Source organism: Scylla paramamosain, chromosome 30 (assembly GCF_035594125.1).
Source record: "Scylla paramamosain isolate STU-SP2022 chromosome 30, ASM3559412v1, whole genome shotgun sequence".
Lineage (NCBI taxonomy): Eukaryota > Metazoa > Arthropoda > Malacostraca > Decapoda > Portunidae > Scylla > Scylla paramamosain.
This window is the reverse complement of record NC_087180.1, coordinates 9,327,825-9,348,563: the sequence shown is the minus strand read 5'-3', so window position 1 is coordinate 9,348,563 and position 20,739 is coordinate 9,327,825. Positions and strand designations below refer to the sequence as shown.

At 37.5% G+C, this 20,739-nt stretch overlaps 1 protein-coding gene across 2 annotated transcripts; it reads left to right on the top strand.

The window, feature by feature from the left end:
• The first annotated feature begins 771 nt into the window (after positions 1-771).
• LOC135116232 (E3 ubiquitin-protein ligase arih1-like) lies at positions 772-19,969 on the top strand. Of its 2 annotated transcripts, none has more exons than XM_064033588.1 (9): positions 772-1,069; positions 3,576-3,725; positions 5,584-5,649; positions 7,366-7,581; positions 8,326-8,547; positions 8,733-8,863; positions 9,132-9,336; positions 9,796-10,022; positions 11,427-11,614. In XM_064033588.1, exons 1-9 carry the CDS (start codon positions 854-856, stop codon positions 11,494-11,496), a joined length of 1,503 nt encoding a protein of 500 aa, XP_063889658.1. In that variant the 5' UTR covers positions 772-853; the 3' UTR covers positions 11,497-11,614. The 2 variants fall into 2 exon arrangements, with proteins under 2 accessions (XP_063889658.1, XP_063889657.1); XM_064033587.1 differs by lacking the exon at positions 11,427-11,614 and adding an exon at positions 13,466-19,969 and having other exon boundaries at positions 773-1,069.
• Positions 19,970-20,739: the final 770 nt, after the last annotated feature.

Genomic DNA, 20,739 nt, shown 5'->3' with positions numbered 1-20,739 from the left:
ACTATTCTGGTGTGCATGAAAGCATTTCCTCCTCTTCCTCCTCCTTTCTTTGATAAGACGCTTAAATTATCAATCTTGCTAGTAGCCTTTATTAATGGTACAAGACCTGAAATAGAATATCAATCTCACTGTTAGCTTACGCAAAGCAGTAACATAAAGCCTCGGGTAAACATATCGTCTTGAAACAGCGAGAGCTACAAGTTCGTTCTGTAAATGAGGATTTGACTTCAACTTCCTCAGATAAATATAGTTCTCGATGATTATCACTATAACGAATAACTAAATGACATGTCTTTATCAGAATAATTTAATGTAAGCAAACAGGGTCAAATAAAAATGAGAGCATCTTGTATAGTCAATAAGTCAGAACAAAAACATTCCCAAGGCGCAAGACGAAGAGGACGTTCTAGCATGCGCAAAATATCAGAATAATTCCTATCAATGAATATTAAGTGCAACAAAGCTTTCACTTAAATATTTTGTTAGATTAACAAATTGAAAACATGCTTAGTGATGTAACAAGGTAACGAAACCAAAAATAGAATAACAAAAACAAAGAGAAAAGCGTTCTAGCATGCGCGCAATAACTGCACAATCTACAAAAAAATATATAACAAATGCAGGAAAACAATAAAGTAAACATTTCAGTAATTTAATCAAATAACAAAACGGCAAAATAATGTAAGAGAATGCCAAAAAAAAGTTCCGGAAAACACCATTTGCTAGAATGCAGTGAGGAAGGCCGTGTTTTCGTGACGTCATCAACCTCAACTGTGACGTCATCATTCCAAACAGACCGAGAAGGGAGAGACAGTCGAGCAAGGAACATCGCCCTTTTCTCCCCTTTTCAGTCATGGATTCGGACGAGGAGTATCTTTACGACTGTGACAGCGGGAACGAGTCGAGTGGGGACGACGTGGGCCTGGAATTTGAGATAGAAGGGGAAGGGGAGTCAGGCAGCAGCAGGTACAGAGAGACCACTGAGAACTACCCTTATGAAGTGCTTTCTACCGAGGATATCACCAGACACATGATAGACTGCATCAAGGAGGTCAACAGCGTGGTCAATGTGAGTGTGTGACCTAACCTAACCCCACTTGTAGCCCCCCAAAAGCCCAGGTTACTAAGGGGTGAAGGTATGATTCATCTCCCTGTACCTTCTTCCTTCTTGTCAACTTTTTTCCTGTGTGTGTGTGTTTGGGTGTCCAGGGTGTGCTGCGTGGGGTTGTGAGGTGGTGTGTGGCCGGGGCTTGTTCCCGTGTGTGGCTGTGTGCTGTGTGCGTGCCGTGAGTGATGTGAAGTGATGTAACAAGGGTGTGTTTCCTTGGTTACAGTGTCCTTCCTTCTCTCTATGTATGTTTTCTTTTCTTTAAGGCTCAGAGTATGCTTTTTACTGGTGATACTGCATCATGTTGACTGTTCTGCCCCAAACTTCTGGGCAACATTATTTAAGAGGGAGAACTGATGAATTTAATTTATTATGATGTCTCTTTGTTATGTTTGTAGTGATGATGGGAGGTGCACCAGTGATTGGCGAGGATGTGTGGTATTCTCACAGATAAATACTTGAAATGCCTACTGGGGTGACTCAGTATTATTTTAAATTTAGTTTTAACGTAAGACTTTCAAGCATTTACTGTAACTGCATTGTGCAGTGCATTTCAGATTTTCGTTGACATCTATTAATTTTAATTATTATTTTGCCTTCCATCCTTATGTTGTTCACTGTGGCAGTGCCTGTTATATAATAGAGTTAACTAGAAATGCTAGAAATTATTTGGAATGCCAGTTGTGTAATTCTTTTCTGGGAAGGTCAAGAAAATGGATTTTTGTTCATGATCCAGCACAATCCATCAGTGACAGAAATCAAACTGTTATATCTGATGCCATTGCGGTATCATGTGCTTAAAGTACAACATGAGTAAACTGACAGTAGTGTTTTTAAATCTCAGAAATCAAAGGAACTAGATTATATTAATATATGGAAATTAAGATACTGCAAATAATAATTCATATGCTGAAAAAGTAAGAAGAGTTGTATAATCTGAATTTACAGAACAAGGTAGATAGGAATTATAACTTAGAAACAAAGCAGCAAGTCTTGACCTTGTACATAACCACTTCAAGGGTGAAGAAAGTGACACTCCTGTAATGGTTTATCTGCACTGCAGGCTCACTTTTCTTCCAAGGAAATCCTGTATATACATGGAGTGTGTGTTGATTCTTACTGATCAGATAATACTTGAATTGTACAGTAGTGCTTTAATTATACATATATTGCTAAAAAAAAAATCATTTATAAGTGATTTTTATTAATGAGATTAAGACACTTTATAAACTGGAGTGTCACAGTGCACATGTAGGAACATCCCCTGTGGAGCAGCTGGTGTTGGTGAGAAAACTGGTTTACATTTTTGTTGGCTTCGTAAGGCTGAGGGGTGCTGTTATCAACTTATTTTCCTTGAAGTAATGAGGTATATAATTTTGTTATTATTATGGAATGTAAGTGCTGTCAAAGGCTTGTCAGATAAAATAAGAAATAATTGCTACCTTAGGAAAAAGTTTTGAATTTAGCATGACTAAATCAATGGCCTGTATGATAACAGAAAACAAGAAAGTAGTTAGGTAACAAAAAGTGTGTAGTAATTGGTGGAGGGAATCCCAAAGGTAATCAGATCATGGTGAAATGTTACAGCAGAAATGGAAGGCTTCTCATGGCTTACCCAGTGACAGTTAATTGTGAAGCAAAGAAACAAAAGGCTGTAAAGTTCCAGATGTGGTATGCTTCAAGTCTGTGTTGTCATGGCCAATCTCTGTGTGTCATCAAAAACCTGATTTGTAGCATAATAAAAACTGTTTATCGGAAATTAATGTAGTAAAAATGAGTAATGTATTGAAAATAGATACAAGTCTTTAAACACAAATTTTATATCTTAATGCAAGAAGAACCAAGGTTCTTCTTGCAAGTAGGTCACTAAGGAAAGAAAACTCTCTCAGGCTTCACGTGATGCTGTCTTCCATGATTCTGTAGGCAGACCGACAGACAGTGATTGCTGATATTGCATTGATAGAAAACATCTCATTTGTGTGATTCTTGAAGTTAAAGGTATCAACACTGCAACAAAATAAGTAATCTTGAATCATTACATTATGATGTAATTTGATTAACTTTGTCTTCTGAAACATTTTTGTACACCACTTGATATGATCCACAATGAACTTGTTCAGTTTTGTCGTGATGTATATTACCTCCAGTTATACAAGTAATTTGAATAATATTCCAGGAAATGTTAAATTGTTTCATTATGAATTACTTATTAGTATTTGCATGCCATTATAGGAATCCTTGATACTTTCCATAGTATATAAGATTCAGGTATTGCTTATTTGTGCTGAGATTAATCACTTAGTATATCAGCATTAAGTGACATTCAGTCATTTTACATCCTTGATATAAAAAAGTAAAATACTTGGCCAGTCTCAAAATTGAATTGATGACTCTGACAGAAGAGTGTAATGTGCTTTGCTGCATGCAAGATCCAGGCAACCTTAACAATCTTTTATTGGTGTTGCAGATTCCTGTAACAACGACAAGAATATTGCTAAATCACTTCAAATGGGACAAGGAAAAGTTAATGGAGAGGTTTTATGACGGTGACCAGGAAAAGCTATTCTCCGAGGCCCATGTTGTCAGTCCTTTCAAGACACCTAGTAAATCTCAGAGGGTGAGTTTTTACATTTTCTATCATGTATTTTGTATCATGTATCATGTATTTTCTATCATGAACTCACTTCATGCTGTCTGTTGTATTTGTTCATCTGGAAACAATGTGTACTGCCATCAGTGATGTCACTGATGATGGGAAAATTATGTGGAGCTGCTAAATATCCTTTGTGAGACAGGAGCTCTGTTGCATTCTGTATACAGTGACAACAGCACTCCCATCTCATGGAAGGACATTTAACAGCTCTGAATAGTTTTTCAGACAACTGTGGTCACTAATGACACACACTGTCTCAAGACAGACATATAAGGCACGTAGTGTGGAGCAGGCCTTAGTCTTCTTTTTATTACATTTTTCTCTTCATTTCATACTTGATCATTGTTAGGTACTTCCAGCAGTTCCTGAGGTACTGACTGAAGGGTTGAAAAGGTATTTTGTAATTAATGTATACATGAATTAAACAGTGTAGACTATCAGGATGGTATTTTATTTATACATAAAAGTTTTAGGGAAGTCCTCTATACCAGATTTACTTTTTGTTGTCTTTACTTCCTCTGGGTTCTAAATTCTTAGGAGATTAGAAGCATCCCAAAGCTGTAATCTTGGCATTGTATTCATGGTTAGGTTAGATTTAAATATGTGATTTTAAAAATGTCTATGATGAAAGATATTCCTTTAATGTGATAGATAATTGATAGTAATTGGTGAGTCTTAAAATTAATGTTACATCAACATGCATATGCATGAAATAGCCTTAAGATCTTTTTACAGTGTTAATCTGATGGTTTTTGTTTGAAGGGGTTTGGAAACTCAACTATTCCTCTCTCCATAGTTTCAGGATGCTCTTTTTTTCTCCATTCAGTATATTGACCAAAACTGATAAGAATTCATATCAACATCAAACAGAGTACCAGAGAAAAATAGTAGATGATTGTGACTAAAGTAGACCCAGCTGGGAAGAACAAACAAGATCTGTTCAAGGAGCATCTGAGGATCTGAGGAATCCGAGGATCAAAAAGTTATTTATTTTTGGGTTCTAACTCTAATTTGCTTCAGAGAGTGCATGTTGAAATTCTTCACACTTGGTACATTGGTCCCACTGCTGATGGAAACATTTCTGTAAGTCCTCTTCTAAAATGGCAGCCATGTGCACTTTTGCATACAGTATGGTGTCTGCTTGTCTCTCAAATCAGGACACTTACAGTGGCATTTTCAGTCCATGGAAAAGCTCAAAGTTGGAAGGAGCCATGTTTAAGGAGATTGAAGCCTGGCCAACCTGAAGAATTTGGTGCTTGGCCAAGAAATCCTAGAATAGGTAGGAAGAACGGGCTGGGACATTGACATGGTGCAGCTGCCAGTTGTCTTACTCTCATGGGTCTTGCCTCAGCCCATCCTTCCCATCTGATCTAGGCTTTCTTGGCCATGCACCAAAGTATTCAAGTTTACTCCAGGCATTTCTGGCTGATCCTTAGCCTGCTCTCTTGACCAAATATGCCACTGAATGAGTCCTGATTTGAGAGCAGAGAAGTCATCATACTGAATGTGATAGTGCACTTGGTAGCCATTCCAGAACATGGCTTCCAGAAATATCTCTAGCAGTGGAAGGACTGGTGGGCTAAGTGGTGGAGCACATTTTGAAAGAAGTTAGTTAGAACTAAGCAAAAATAAATTGTTTTTAGTTCCTCAGCCTAAAGAACAGACTCATTTACCAGGATTGTGTAAACAATACCAGTGCCTGCTTGTACAATATCAGCAGGCTTACAAAACTCTTCAGAATCCATAAAAAAAAAAAAAATTATTAATTTTTCCTTTTTCATATCCATGATTGCCTTAATGGACATGAGTTTTGTGTTTGCAGGTTCCAGTCAAAACAAGTAATGGAATGGAGGAATGTGAAATCTGCTTCCTAAACATGCCTTCTGCTGTAAGTATGGAACACCCAACTTGTGATTCAGTTTTTTGTACCAGGTGAAGCAAGGCATGCTTTGGATGTCAATGAAGGAAAGGAAAATTTCTTATAATGAGATATAATGATGGCATTAATTAGGATCAAGGGCAGTTCGCACACTCATTAATTGTAAAAACAAGAGACATGGCAGCAGGCTTTAGTTCCTTTATCACCATTTTATTGCTTCTTCCTCTTGACCGGAATGTTTTCTCTAATATATTCTACTGGTTAATAAGAAAGGGAATTAACATTGGCATCAGTGAAGTGTTTGCTGTTTGTTGAGTGTGATTGAGCCACTTCAACCATTGGAGTACACAGTAGATCTATAAGCACTGCAAGTATTTCATTATCAGTAATGATGAGTCAAAAGGATTTTTGGATTTATGAGATTTGTGGAAAGTGTGTGTGAGTGCTCTCATCTCTGGCATGCAATGGCAGGATGGATGTGGGGAACGTAGCACATGTTTGGCAGTTACATTGCTGCTTGAAACATCATAAACAAAGACAAGGATGACATTGGGTTCATCCAGTTCTACATGACAGACTTACCCATGGCATGTTTATAACCTTGTACCCCTCTTTGAGAGAACATGACAAGAAGTTTTTAAATCATTTGAGAATGTCATGAAATCATTTGACAAATTGCTTGAATTAATGAAGGAGGACATAATATTTTGAACCAAAACCATGATGAAGGATTCCATCTTCCCAGAACAGAATTTTGTCATGGGTTGCCATGGGAACACACAGTTTCTTCTGTCATTGGCTAATGTACAGCCAATGATGCTGCCTGCTGTCCTCAAAATGCATGATCCACCACCCTGTGTGAACAATGCCATTCTTCTGTATGTATCAACCATGCATGTGAGAGGGGTGTTCTTGCAACTGCGGTGTTCTCCAGACCACAGTGGTTGCGTCTGAAGGCTTCCATAGGCACATTGAAAATGCTATCACACATTTCTTACCATGTGGTTGCAATCACCTTGTGTGAACAGGAGCTTAGGGAGGTTTTACCCACAGCAATATTGATGGGAACTTCCTCTTTAAGCTGAAGTGTGCTTGTATGCATCTTACCAAGAATTTCAGTGTTTCATGACTGAAATGTAAACTGTAAAGGGGGAGGATTGATGAGATGTAAATTGTCCTGAGGTGAGGATGGATAGGTAGATGTGTGATGCATCTTGGAAAAAATAAATTTAGTGGGATCAGGATCAGAAGTGATAAACTGAAAAGTAGAAAAGAACTTAACCTATTGATGTGTTGAGAAGCAGCAGATTGAGGTGTATTGTGTATCCAGGAGGAAAAATTGGATGGAAAAATATATGTTGGTATGAATGGCTGCTGAAAGCTGCCATGGGATGAGCTTATACAAACTTACCTCAGATTTTTGGTTTTGTACAGAATGGGAACCTCAGTAGGTAAGCACAGAATGGAAACATCACTAGGTAAGCACTAGATAATCAAGGATATTTATGCAGCCTAGCAAAACAGAGATAGGGAAACTATTTTGATTAGTGTTCTTTCATGTTGAAACTCCTTTTCACCATACAGAGAATAAGAACAGGTGTGAGTTAGGTAGTTGCAATCTTACAATGTGGTAAGAACAAGAACAGGAACCCTTTCTTAGTGCATTTGTGTGTGTGTGTGCTTGTGCTTTGCTTCCTGCTTGAAGATTTTTTTCTGGCTCCACAGATGATGACTGGAATAGAGTGTGGACATCGTTTCTGCACTAATTGCTGGACTGAATACTTGACCACCAAGATCATTGATGAAGGCATGGGACAGACCATCTCCTGCGCTGCACACTCCTGCTCCATCCTTGTGGATGATCACACGGTCATGAGGTTAATTGTTGACCCCAAAGTCAAACTCAAGTACCAGCATCTCATCACTAAAAGTTTTGTTGAGGTAAGGCTATTTTCTTTGAGTTTTGTAGATGATTCCTTGAGGATGTGTTAATTTATTGCTTATATCAAGTCATAGGCAAAGTTATTCCTAGAAATTTATGACAGTCCAGCTGTTGGTAATTATGACAAACAGATAAAGGGAATTAGTGCTTACTATCCTTTAATAGGAAAGGTGGCTTGATTGCACACTACAACCAGGTTGAAAAATGTCACCATGTTCTCTAAAAAGATGACTGAAATAGCAGAATGAGGAAACCACCCATCTGTATTTTTATCCTCACAATGAGAAGATTTGATATACTGTCTTTGCTGTCTTCCTTGAAGAGCAATCCCTCCCTGGCATATAAATAGATACTCATTGATATCTTCCCTTTAAATTGCTCTTTCAGTGAGTGCCTGTGGCAGAGTTTGCCTGAGATATCTTATTCATGTGTAGTAACTCATTTGTACCCTGTTATATAATCCTTTGTAACATGGTGGTACAGTGATTAGCATATTCAACATATCAGAGGGTGAGGGATTATGAGTGGCTGTATTTTTAGTTTAGTGACTCGGCGAGTTAGTATTCTCGTTGCCATTCCCAAAGAAAATTTATACATCCAGTGGTAGTGGGAACAAAACAAAAGCAACTTACTTGAGTTTATTACGAGAAACATTCATTAATGATCTTATGGAGTAATTCACAACAAGTGGCAGTAAATGAATTAAATTGTCTGCCATTGCTAATGTTCTTTTCCCTCCACAGTGTAACAGACTGCTGCGTTGGTGTCCATACCCAGACTGTAACTATGCAATCAAGGTGCAATACCCAGACGTCCAGCCAGTCATGTGCAAGTGTCGCAATGTGTTCTGCTTCAACTGTGGTGAGAATTGGCACGACCCAGTCAAGTGTCACCTCCTGCGGCACTGGATTAAGAAGTGTGATGATGACTCTGAGACTTCCAACTGGATTGCAGCCAACACAAAGGCAAGTCTCTCTCTCTCTCTCTCTCTCTCTCTCTCTCTCTCTCTCTCTCTCTCTCTCTCTCTCTCTCTCTCTCTCTCTCTCTCTCTCTCTCTCTCTCTCTCTCTCTCTCTCTCTCTCTCTCTCTCTCTCTCTCTCTCTGAGACATGCTATCTTATTTTCTAATGACCTGTTTGTCTTTGTTTCAGGAATGTCCCAAATGTAAAGTGACAATAGAGAAGGATGGAGGGTGTAATCACATGGTGTGCAAGAATCAGAGCTGTAAAGCAGATTTCTGCTGGGTCTGTCTTGGGCCTTGGGAACCCCATGGCTCCTCCTGGTAAGTCCATTGCTTTCACTATTGATATTATAAACTGAGATTGCTGTAGCTGTGCAAATGAGAGTGAGAACATCAGAGAATACAGTGTAAAACAGACCAGTTGTAGTCAATTGAAATAGCCACAGCTGGCCAAAAAATATCAAGAATAGTACCTTAAAACAGTGCAATATGAAGTAAGGATGGCAGTAATCCTAAATGCTCAGGTTGATAGTGGGATGGGTGTAGCTGCAGTCCTACCTGCTTGCTGGCTAACATAACACACTCTCAGGTATTCCTGCAATCGCTATGATGAGGATGAAGCCAAGCAGGCCCGGGATGCACAAGAGAAGTCTCGGGCAGCCCTTCAGCGCTACCTGTTCTACTGCAACCGCTACATGAACCACATGCAATCCCTCAAGTTTGAGCATAAGCTGTATGCCTCAGTCAAGGAGAAGATGGAGGAGATGCAGCAACACAACATGTCTTGGATAGAGGTGACCTTGGTGTTGTTATGTGCTTTATATGTCATTCATTTTATTTGTTTTACTTCTTATCTCCATACCTTTCTCTCTCATCTGTCTCATCTGTGAAATGGAGTTTGAATTTGGTTTTGCAAAAGTTATCTTAAAGAATGTTGTGGGAGTGAAAAGGATTTATACATCAACATTCATTTAAAAATATATATACTTCATTGTATCATAAAAGTAAATGCAGTCTTCTTTCAGAAAGAAAAATAAGTTAAATAAGCCACAGTAGTAATTATGATGCATTTATTGTGATATGTAAATGCAGAGGAGCTCCTATGAAATTCTTAATTTATTATGATGGGAGCTATGCATCATGTAATTTTTTTTTTTTTTTCTGGAATCACAATTATTGTATTCTGTAGATTTAATTTCTCCAAATACTATCAGCAAGTGACTTAGAGAACATACTATTTTTGCATTTCCCAGGTCCAGTTCCTCAAGAAAGCTGTAGACATCCTGTGTGAGTGCCGACAGACCTTGATGTTCACTTATGTGTTTGCCTATTACTTGAGGAAGAACAACCAATCCGTAATATTTGAAGATAACCAGAAGGATGTTGAAAGTGCCACAGAGACCCTCAGTGAGTACCTTGAGAGAGACATTACACAGGAGAATTTGGCAGACATCAAGCAGAAGGTCCAAGACAAATACAGGTGAGCATTAGCCTACTTATGTATTAACTAAGCTTCACCATGCTGTCTTTCTTTCACATTTCTGCAAGATTATGATCAGGTTGATCCAACTTCTTTGACACTATGGGCCATTTTGGCACTAAGCTTAAAAGTTGAGGGCCAGTAATAATAGTATATTTATACAGTAGTACCTTGGATTATGACTAACTTTGTAAACAAGCATAAGTATCAAGCAATTTTGCGTTAGTGTATGAGCATAACTTGGGAAGTGAACAAAAAAAGCTGATGGTTCTTCTCTCATGCATGGTGTGTGTCATCCTCTGTCACAGGCTTTCTTGTTCTTTTTGTGACCTCTCACTTTGTAACACATTTTAGGTTTTCCTCTCCTTGCTTATGTTGTCTCTTGTACTGCTTCTTTTTCACTATTACACTGCTCCCTCAGTCCTTTTTTCCAGACTCTGTTAACAATCTTTTAATACATTTTTATAATTTTATCCCTGATTTTGCTCATATGGTGATCCCTCCATCCTCTTTTTCTAGCCTATGCTATTCCTTCTCCCCAATGGTGGCTATTACTGCTGCCACAAGCTACTCTCTCTGATCCTCATACTTGTCACACTCCACTCTCAGGTGTTCACTGGTCTCCTTCACTCCCCCACAGAAGCTGCAGCTTTATTGCCTGCCCCTTGTGTGTATGTCTAGCAGTTTTAGCATCTCGATGCTTGTACTGTTTTTGCAGTGCTTTGCTGTTACATTACTAAAACTATGGCCCACATTATGAAGAACCTTTAGAAAGAAAAGAAAAGAGTTAAGATGATTACAGTTGAGACAAAGAAGGAGGTTATTGAGAAGCATGAAGGAGGCGTTTGTGTGGTCATTGTTTATCGTTTTTTAATTTTGGACAGTAATTTTTATACAAAATAGCACTTCCAATTACTTTTATATGAATATTTCTTGGTAAGTAGAATGGTTTGGATGTGTTTTCATTAATTCTTATGGAGAAAGTTGAATTGATTTACAAGTGAATTGATAAATTGGACTTCGGGTCTTTATCAGGAATGAATTCTACTCGCAATCCAAGGTGATACTGTATATATATATATATATATATATATATATATATATATATATATATATATATATATATATATATATATATATATATATATATATATATATATAGTTGGGAAGTAGGCCATTCGATATGCAAATTTTATTGAAGTCAACAGTAGTGAGAGCATTGTTTAGCTTGTAGATCAGCCTTCCCTCGCATAGGGAGAATACTGCCTCATGATTGGCTGATGAGCCTTGTACTGCTGCTGTGCTCTGAATGGCACACTGACACTACATCCATGACCTTGCCAAACCTCATCAACTGCATATAACCAGATGCTCCTGACTTTTGACTTCACTTCTTCCCTGAAGATGGTTTGTATTGGACCAAAAGACATCTTGGGATCAAGATGGAATTTGGGATTCTCCTTGCACTTCTTAACAACAATCAATGGCAGCTCATCAGAAAGATTGAAAGGACTACCTACAAGCTAAACATCAATCTCACTGTTGTTGACTTCAATAAAACTTTTATATATACAGAGAGAGAGAGAGAGAGTGTTTGTGTGTGTGTGTGTGTGTGTGTGTAATTGTTGAGGAAGATGTAGAGGGACAGCACTGGCAACATTCCTTTATTCATGGTTTTGTCTCGGAAATTACAGGAGTCTCATCTTCAGACTGTCAAAACAATCTGTTCAGGAAATTGATGTCCAGAACCACTCTTTCCCTCTTAATCTGTAGTTTCTTAAGTTTTAATTTATTCCTGAAGGTCATTTATGATCTAAAATGTTCCTAAACTGATGCTATTTTCCTCATAGGAATCAATGTAAAATACATTAATCCATTCCTGGAATTTTATAACAACACTTTATGCACAAGTTCATTCACAAAGTCAATGAAAATCATTAAGTCACACACACAAAAATAATAAACAGATAAAATATAGACATAAACGTACCTGATTTAATTTTACCCTACATTCACACGCGGGTCACCAAAATTGGGAAAGCCCCAACAGCTGTTGTGAGTGGCTGAGCAAAACAACAACAAACATAGATTCCATCTTCATCAGTGCAGCTCTTGCTATTGCTTTCATCCCAGTTATGGAAAAGGATAAGCCATCTCATTTCTGGAGTCTTCCTTTTCTCATTAGCAAAAAGGGAGAAGAGTGTGTACCATAGGTTGGGGGAGGGAACTGTGTTTAGAGGGCCCCCAGACTCACAGTGGATGGATTCATGTAGACAGATGTAAATTCCAGTGTTAGTTGCAACTTGTGACACCACAAAGGGTGACAGTGACAGAGGGCCGAGTCAAAGTTCACTCAACTGCAAGCTTGATTTGGGTAAACAGCACAAGTGATGCATTCAGCTTCGTATCATGTTTGAGTTGGCTCAGCAGTACTGGTTTTTCTCAGCTTAGCAATTGCCACAAGTTCTGGCACCAAGACACCAACACACTAATCCTTGCAAAACCACTGCCAATTCCAGTGACTGGTCACTGGAATTTGGCCACTGTGAACTGGGCTTGACACTATCCCAGTGAGTTACAGTAATTTTTCCCATTGCTATTTCTTCAAGCTCCTCATTTATAACCCATTTTTCACCATATTTTCACATTGGTCACCAAATTTATGGCTCACATGGCCTCCCTTACATTTTCTCATGTCAAGAGCAGGCTTATGAGGAGTTGAAGGCACTGGCTTCAGAAAGTTTGGCTCAGAATCAGATAAAGAAGAAAAACATACATTATGTACATTATGCCATCACAACATTTACAGAGACTCTGAGTGAGAGTGTAGTAGTTGTGTGAATGTGCAGGAGCCATGCTGGCCAAAAAATCACTGCATAAACTTAAAAATGAGAGCAGGAAAATGTTAACTGGAAAAGCTCACCACCTGGTCTTTATCATGCACCTGAAAAAACCTGTCATCTGCCCTTAGAGAATTGAAAAGATCTCACTTTGTTATTCATGTAAATAGATCATTAATGATACCCCTTTTTCCCTTGGAGTTGCCCTCACATGGGGGTTGCCTTTAGCTAAATTGATCAGGTCGTTTGTTCATACTTAGTAACTCACTTATATATCCTTGTACCTTCCCTTGTGGCATGATGGTACAGTGAAACTTGCTCTTTTGTATCTACTGCATCTATTGTACTCCTGCTTTCATAGTCATTTCACTTTCTGCCATTCTGCCCGAGGCTGGACCAGTTTAGATGTTATACTGTGTACATTCAAAAAGGAAAAGTGAAGGAATGAAATATTGCTTCTATATCTCCTGCTTATTATCTACATCACTTTTTGTCTGCCAAGGCCTTCTTTGTGAATGTAGTAGTTCCTCAAGGAAGGATTCTTTTCTCTGCCTCTTCAGCAATATAGAAAATGAGGAAGGTGTTGCATTTCCTTTGTTGCAGGTACTGTGATCAGCGGCGGAGAAAGCTCCTGGAACACGTTCACGAAGGTTACGAGAAGGATTGGTGGGAATACTCGGAGCCCTAGTAGGAACACAACACCTACCACCTCGGTGCAGCAGTAGTGTCCCTTCTGTTACTCCCTAGTCCTGCGCTGGGGTCTTGGTGGGGCGTGTGTGTGGGTGCGTGCATGTGTTTCAGTGTGCGTGTGGTGGGTGAGGGTGAGCGTGCCTCCAAAGATGAGTGCTCTGTGAAACCCCCTCCTCCAAAGTCACTGTATTGATTGGAGCCCCACCATCAGTCTTCAAAGCTACTATATAAGTGCTCTCCCCCAACAATTGACCCCATTAGGAACTTTTAGTAATTCATAGAAAATGATGTTAATAAGGATGGTTGAGGTTAGAGATGAGGCTCTGAGAGTACTACTAGTTGTTCCTAACATTCCTCACATGTCTCTAGCCCAAAGTCATGTTTGGGGCTTGAAATTTAGTCCTTTGAACCATTATTGGCTTGTTGGATTATTTGTTTCTTTTGTCCATGCCTGATTTTCTATCAGGTCAGGGCATTGCATTAGTTATATCACAAAATTGCATTTTTTTTTTTTTTTTTTTTTTTTTTTTAATGTATCTGGTATATACTGAAACCATCCCCATCCAGAAGTGACTCGTTGCAACTTTTCAATTGTTTAATTTTCCTGCATTACATTTCCCATGTACATTGAAGTAAGTGTTGTGTGTCTTTTATTTTCTTAATACAGTATTACTGTATCTCATAAGCTCAGGTTCATGTATAAACAAAATAATATGTTACATTTTCTTTTCAATAAATATCTTTTCTGTAGTATGGCATATACCACATAAGGAATACTGAATTCATCACAAAAGAAAATGCTCTACTTTTGAAAGAAATATATTTTTAGTTTTAAGTAAATTTGTTTTGCATTATGATGATTCAGTTCAGGAGTCAGAATAAGTATACATTTGAATGAACAAACTGTCTTGGCATTTAAAATACTTCATTTCTAGAAAATCCACAATTTCAGAATCTTTTAAGAAAATAATAGACCACAGTACATATATATTGGGAAAATTTTTTTTTTAATAGTTTAGTTTCTATCCAAAGTTCAGAGTTCTGTTAATATGTTCATAATGGTTAGAGAGGAGTCATCTTGTGGCCACAGTCCCATGTTAGCAGCAGCCCCAGGTGCAGTGGTAGCCTGGGTGGTGTCAATAAGTGGCATACACCGGTAGTTTTGTGCCTCAGATGGAGGAGTGGGATAGTCCATTTGTTTGTGGAATATCATAGGTAGATTGTTATATATATGAAAGATAATGTGAATAGATACCTGATGGCTAATAATATGATAATGCAGCTGAAAGCGGATTAATTTCATGACCATAATTTGTACATAGCCTTTCTTTTCCAGCCTGGCATAGAGTTAACAGGGACTGAATTCAGGAGCCATTCTAAGAGTCTCATGTTTTCCTGTTAAATTATTTAGATTCATAGATTATTAGTTGACAGATTGCCTAGGTTCCTAGGAAAACAACAAACAAACAAAAATATGTAATTAGATAAAAAAAAAAAGCATGTGCTGGCTGTATTGATGATGCTATAAATCTGTTTTGAAGTGGATATAACTTAAAAGCTTTAGCTACAAACTCTATTCTCTGCAAGAGTGTGGCAGCTTGTTGCCACTCTGGGGTCTAGATACTCCTTGTCATGTGGTTTCTGCTGCTGCAACTCAGTATTATCCATTAAGAGGTCCTCATTATCTGCATCAGTTGACTTAATTCACATGGTACTTGGCACTCTGTATAAGTTATATTTGTGCCTGTGTTTGTGCTGCATGGGCAAACCTGCATTGCATTACCAGGTTCCAGCATTTTGTACATTGTGTGCCTTGACCTAGTTTATACATAAATACCTTGTTTTCTACTGCTGTTACAAAAAAAAAAATCTGGCAAATGAGGTGATGTCAACTGTGCAAACTCGGCAAACTGGGTTGGTACACTATATTTCAAGTGGTCTCACCCTCACTTGGCTCAAAACTCAGTGGTGCCTGTGGACGTGGCTGGAATCATCTGCCGAACAGTACATCTGAAAGAAGAGAACAACAGAAAATGCTATTTCATATTTCTAAGCAAACTACAAAGTGTCACATGTTTCATAAAGTTGTTGCTTAGACAAAATATAGGAGCCTTTCAAAGTGGGTCTTGTGTTCCTACTTACTGGTGTTGCCTGAGAGGTTTGTAAGAATGGTAGTCCTGAATGCTGTTCTTCACAACATCATGTTTATATCAGTGTAAGTAGTGGTCAAACCACAAACTCATAATCACTGTATAGAAACTTCTACCACCAGTTACTAGTGAAGATGTGTGTATTTTAGGTTTGAACATCTTTGTACAGTTCTTTTTACAAATATATTTTATTTTACCCACATTAAAAGTAGATTTTTTGTCATATATATCAATTTTATGTTGACTCAGCATAACTCTGTGATTTTCAGAACTTTTTGACAGGATCTTGCATTTTGTACAGCAGTGTAAAGTACATTGCTTCCTTCATGTGAACTGTAGCATTTCTGTGGAAGTGTATTATTGTTGGTCTGGCTCTGTTTACATCCTGGAGCTGGATTATACCAGGGCAAATGTGGCCAGGTTTTCATCTTTAATGAATCAGTGATGTGATGTATCATAAAATTGCTTGTCAAGAAGTTCTGGTGTATAGTTTTAGATTATTTAATTGCTCTGGTTCAATTATACAAATTCACGAGATTTTCATTAAATTGTAGTGATAACTATTATGCTTACCTGCCTTGAGAATAGTGGTTGGCCCTTGTGTGGCAGTGGTAGGAATGTAACTACAGCTGATGCTTCAACTTTGGTATGTTTTTATACAGGGATATAATTCTGGATCACAGTTAATGAGTGAATGGTGATATACATTTATTGAGGCATAGCAGGCAGCTACTCAACCAACCACTTATTATTTCACAAACATATGTAAATAAAGATAAATATATAGATATTATATAGTGTGAATTTTTCCTAGGAATTACAATGAATGGGAAAAGAAAAATGTGTCTTGAGCTTCCTTCATGATTGCATGATTTTGCTTTGAAAATTTAATACCAAACCTTTTCTTTCTCATGAGGTGTATGATAAAAGTGGACTGAAGATATGTACAAGATGCCATTCAGGCTCTATGGAATATGTTCCCTTGCAGAATGTTGTTTACAGAGAGCTTGCATACCATGTTTTGCTTTGGAGTGGTTATGTTATCCATTTACCAAGAGAAACTAGTAAGAATGTAATACCCAGTAAGACCAATGCCAGTGTTATTAGTGTTTGAGTACCAGTTCAGTCATTATTTATCATTGTATAATACAGGGAAAAGCATTTGTTATTACAAGCTCAGAATCACTGATAGTTTCATGTTATGTACAGCGCATATCACATAGTGTAAAGTGAAAGAACAGTACCATAACATTTTGTATGCACTTTATAAAGTTTTTGTATCAGCTTATTGTATGGCATGAGGTTCATTTTGTGCTTGTTGTCATGATTCAGAGGCAGACTTTGTTAATGCTATTGCAATTGTCTCTCCCTGTGTGTTGCTGTGAGTTGAGCTTTAGAGTATCAGTGAGTATTAACATCCCATCAGAGTAAGTGGGCACACTGCACAAGCCATCACCACCTATGGTTGCCTCACTATGGCCTGTGCATTTCATAGATCTTGTTGTCCTGTTTGAAGAAAAGTGTTCCTTGCAGTGCTAGTTTTGCTCTCTTTTGTTACTGATTTCTTTAGTTTCATGTAAGAGATTTAGTATTGGTGCAATAAAAGACGAAAAAAAAAAAAGGATATGTAAACTATGATTTGATATTTAAATGTGATGAGCTTATTGGTGTATTTTAATGGCTTAGACTCCACCAAAGGTTTTTGTTTTATGCAAGTGCTCCATTGACAATGCAAATATGTGATGATGAAATGTGTCAGTGTTTGATAGGTGTTTTATCAAAAGGTATTCATGACAAGGTATTGTCTCAGTCATGTCATGGGAAGCGTTATGTGTTAATGTAATAACTTTTTTTTTTATGCATTTCTCATATTGTTGTATTTGGAATCAGTATCAGACTTATGCCACAAAATACATGCAAAAAACAAAAAAAAAATCTAAATATTGACATGGATGAAATATTTATTATCTGTTGTTGCTTTAGTAAGCCACAACCACATACTCTAACTATTAAATTTCCCTTTATTTAGTAGTTCGTATGTTCCTTTGGTACATTTTTATATTTACATAATGTACGGCAAGAATGCAAATGTATTAGTTTGCCAGGCACGGCATTGTAAAGGCTTTGACAATTATTATGACTTGCTCTTTTTATTATTTTCTTGACATTTTATTTATTTCATGTGTATTTTCATGCATTTCTGTATTGATATATTGATGTCCTCTTCCCAAGGTCTCTATCTGAAAGTTATCAAACCCTGCAGTGTGAAACCTTGCAAACTTAAGGTCTTGATGGTGAACTGCAGTGTATTGTGCCCACCACTAAATTGTCCCTGAAGTTAGTTATGCTGTACATAAGGGAGCAAGTGAAAGGTACAGAGTTAGATGTTTTGGGAGAGTTTGTTAGTTTATTCTTTGTTTTCTTTTAACTGAGTTTGACTTTGAAATAGTAATTAAATAATTGTTGCTGATGATTAAAGAGACTTTCTGGGACATTAAACATTGATTAAACATTAAACATTTGTATCCCAGAATAACTTTTATATATATATATATATATATATATATATATATATATATATATATATATATATATATATATATATATATATATATATATATATATATATATATACTATTGGAGACAATTTTATACACATACACATACAAGCACATATATACATTCATACCTACAAAAGTGACAATGGGAAACACCGGAATAATAATGACTTGCATCACTGGAACTCCCATTAGGAGGAAATTATGTTATCTTGTGAAACTATAACAGTAACATACACTCCATGTTGGACCTTAAATTCCAGTTGAGGCTTCACCCAGAGGTTTTTAACTCAATTTGTGATGCAGCCTGACCATCACTGCGCATTGCCTCTTAAGTTAAGTTAATAGCTGTCTATGTTTAGCTGCCTCTGAATCTGGAATAGTTTAATTTTTCAACTGTCATGAACTGCACTGTGCCTATAAAACTCAAGTGGTGGCAGTTGTTTATTCTGTGATACGAAAAGTCTTCAAAATGTGTTATTTTGATTGGTTGAAAGAAATGTTCAATGTTTTAAGGACGACATGCCTGAAAATAGATTCAGTTATTAAGATTTTGTGATTTCTCTCTCTCTCTCTCTCTCTCTCTCTCTCTCTCTCTCTCTCTCTCTCTCTCTCTCTCTCTCTCTCTCTCTCTCTCTCTCTCTCTCTCTCTCTCTCTCTCTCTCTCTCTCTCTCTCTCTCTCTCTCTCTCTCTCTCTCTCTCTCTCATGGTAACTTTATATGCAAAGGAATTATCAGATAGTGCTACACTTTAACTTACTCTATTCACACACACATGCACAGACACACATATACACATTTTGTTTCATCACTAATTTATGTATATGTAGCCTACTCAAGATAAAAGAAAGAAAATCAGTAATTGTCCACAAAATCATTGTTCATCTGTCAGATCCAAGAGTATATTATGGTGTAAGCCAAGCTGTGTGTTAAGTTGTACTGCCTAATCATATTCCATAACACTACATCTTCCCTTCCCACTAATGCCTCCCTAACATAGCCTTGCACATTGAAAAGTTTATACATATACCTTATACTCAAACTTAAAATATAGCCAAGCACCACTTCCTCCTCTGTCCCCAACTAAACTTAACTAATATAAACTTCATTCCCATTTTCCCTCCTGTTAACTTGTGCTGTTCTCAAATATGTCTTTCTCTTTCTCTTTTTGTTATTTATTTCTGTACTCTATCCTCTTACCACTTATCCTGCCTCATTTTTCATCTTCAGCCTCTAATCCATGCATCTTTCATCCTTCTCTCACTCCCATCTTACTCTATTATCCATATTCTTTTACGAGTTAATCCTTTCTTCTCATTCCCTTATACTCCTCACCCTTCTTACTCTATTTTTATTTCCTAGAATCATTCATCTTTTTCCTTTCATTCCTATTTTGTCTTCACTGTCTGTTTTCTGTTGTCAATCATTCTTTTACTCTAATTCTTGCATTTCTCATCTTATATCTTTCCCTCACACTCCAGTCATCTGATCACTCCCTCTTTCTAGTCGGCCGCCCATGAAATATTAATCGCCGTCACCAAGTAACTCAGATGTCATTCAGTCCACTCATATTGTAGCAACATTGAGCCGACCCACTTCAGCTAACAGGCCCTCCCAGCAGTGCCAGAGCCAATGGTGTATGCATGTGGTTGTGGTATACAGTGTGTGAACGTGTGTACATATTACTGAGAAATATATTAGCCAACTTTGTTCTTGTTTGCTTCTTGTCCTTCGTTTGTTGCCAGGTATAGCCACTGTTGGAAGTGAAGTAACTTGTTTCAGTCACTCACACTATGTAATTTCTCTTGATCCTCTTGATGAAATGTGATAACTGATTCTTAGCTGATCAGAGGAACTAGAACAAAGGAAGAACAGTCAGTACATTTTAAGTGAGTGCAGGATGCTGCTTGACTTCCGACCATGATTGCACAATTGCCCAAAGAAGTGGTAATGTATAAAATGTTTCAGACACGGAGACAGTATCAGGCAAGTATCTCCACCTGTCAAGTCCCCAGTTCTTTTTTGTCTTTGTGGGGCTCTTTGTATGAAGCAACTCATTATCTATTAATTTCTCTTCAGTTCACAGAGATGCATAAGCAGTATTAGCTATCTCCACCCATCACATCCCCAGATTTTCTTGGTGTTTGCGGAGTTCTTAATATTTTATACATCAGTTTCTATTCAGTTTATAGACATGAGATTCACTGGGGTTTGTGATGTCATTACTTGAAGCAACTGTTCATAGACTCCCATTTGTGTTTGTCCCCTGATGTCACCATGCTTTGTGTCAATATTATTAATTAGGTATGATTACCTCCTTGTTTCAATATCATGGCACCATGTGGGCTCATACAACCTAAGCTGCTTTAGCCCTTCACCCTCTCACTAATGTTTTTCTAAGTTTTGTGGTGTGTTCTCTGTTTTTCCTTTTATGGTAAGTTTGTGCTTTCTTTATATTTTGTAATCTTTCACTATTGTA

Coding starts and splice junctions, on each gene's coding strand:
- LOC135116232 (XM_064033587.1), top strand. CDS start 854: ATGGATTCGGACGAGGAGTATCTTTACGACTGTGACAGCGGGAACGAG. Junction 5,650..7,365: donor TCCTAAACATGCCTTCTGCT/GTAAGTATGGAA, acceptor CTGGCTCCACAG/ATGATGACTGGAATAGAGTG. Junction 8,864..9,131: donor GAACCCCATGGCTCCTCCTG/GTAAGTCCATTG, acceptor ACACACTCTCAG/GTATTCCTGCAATCGCTATG.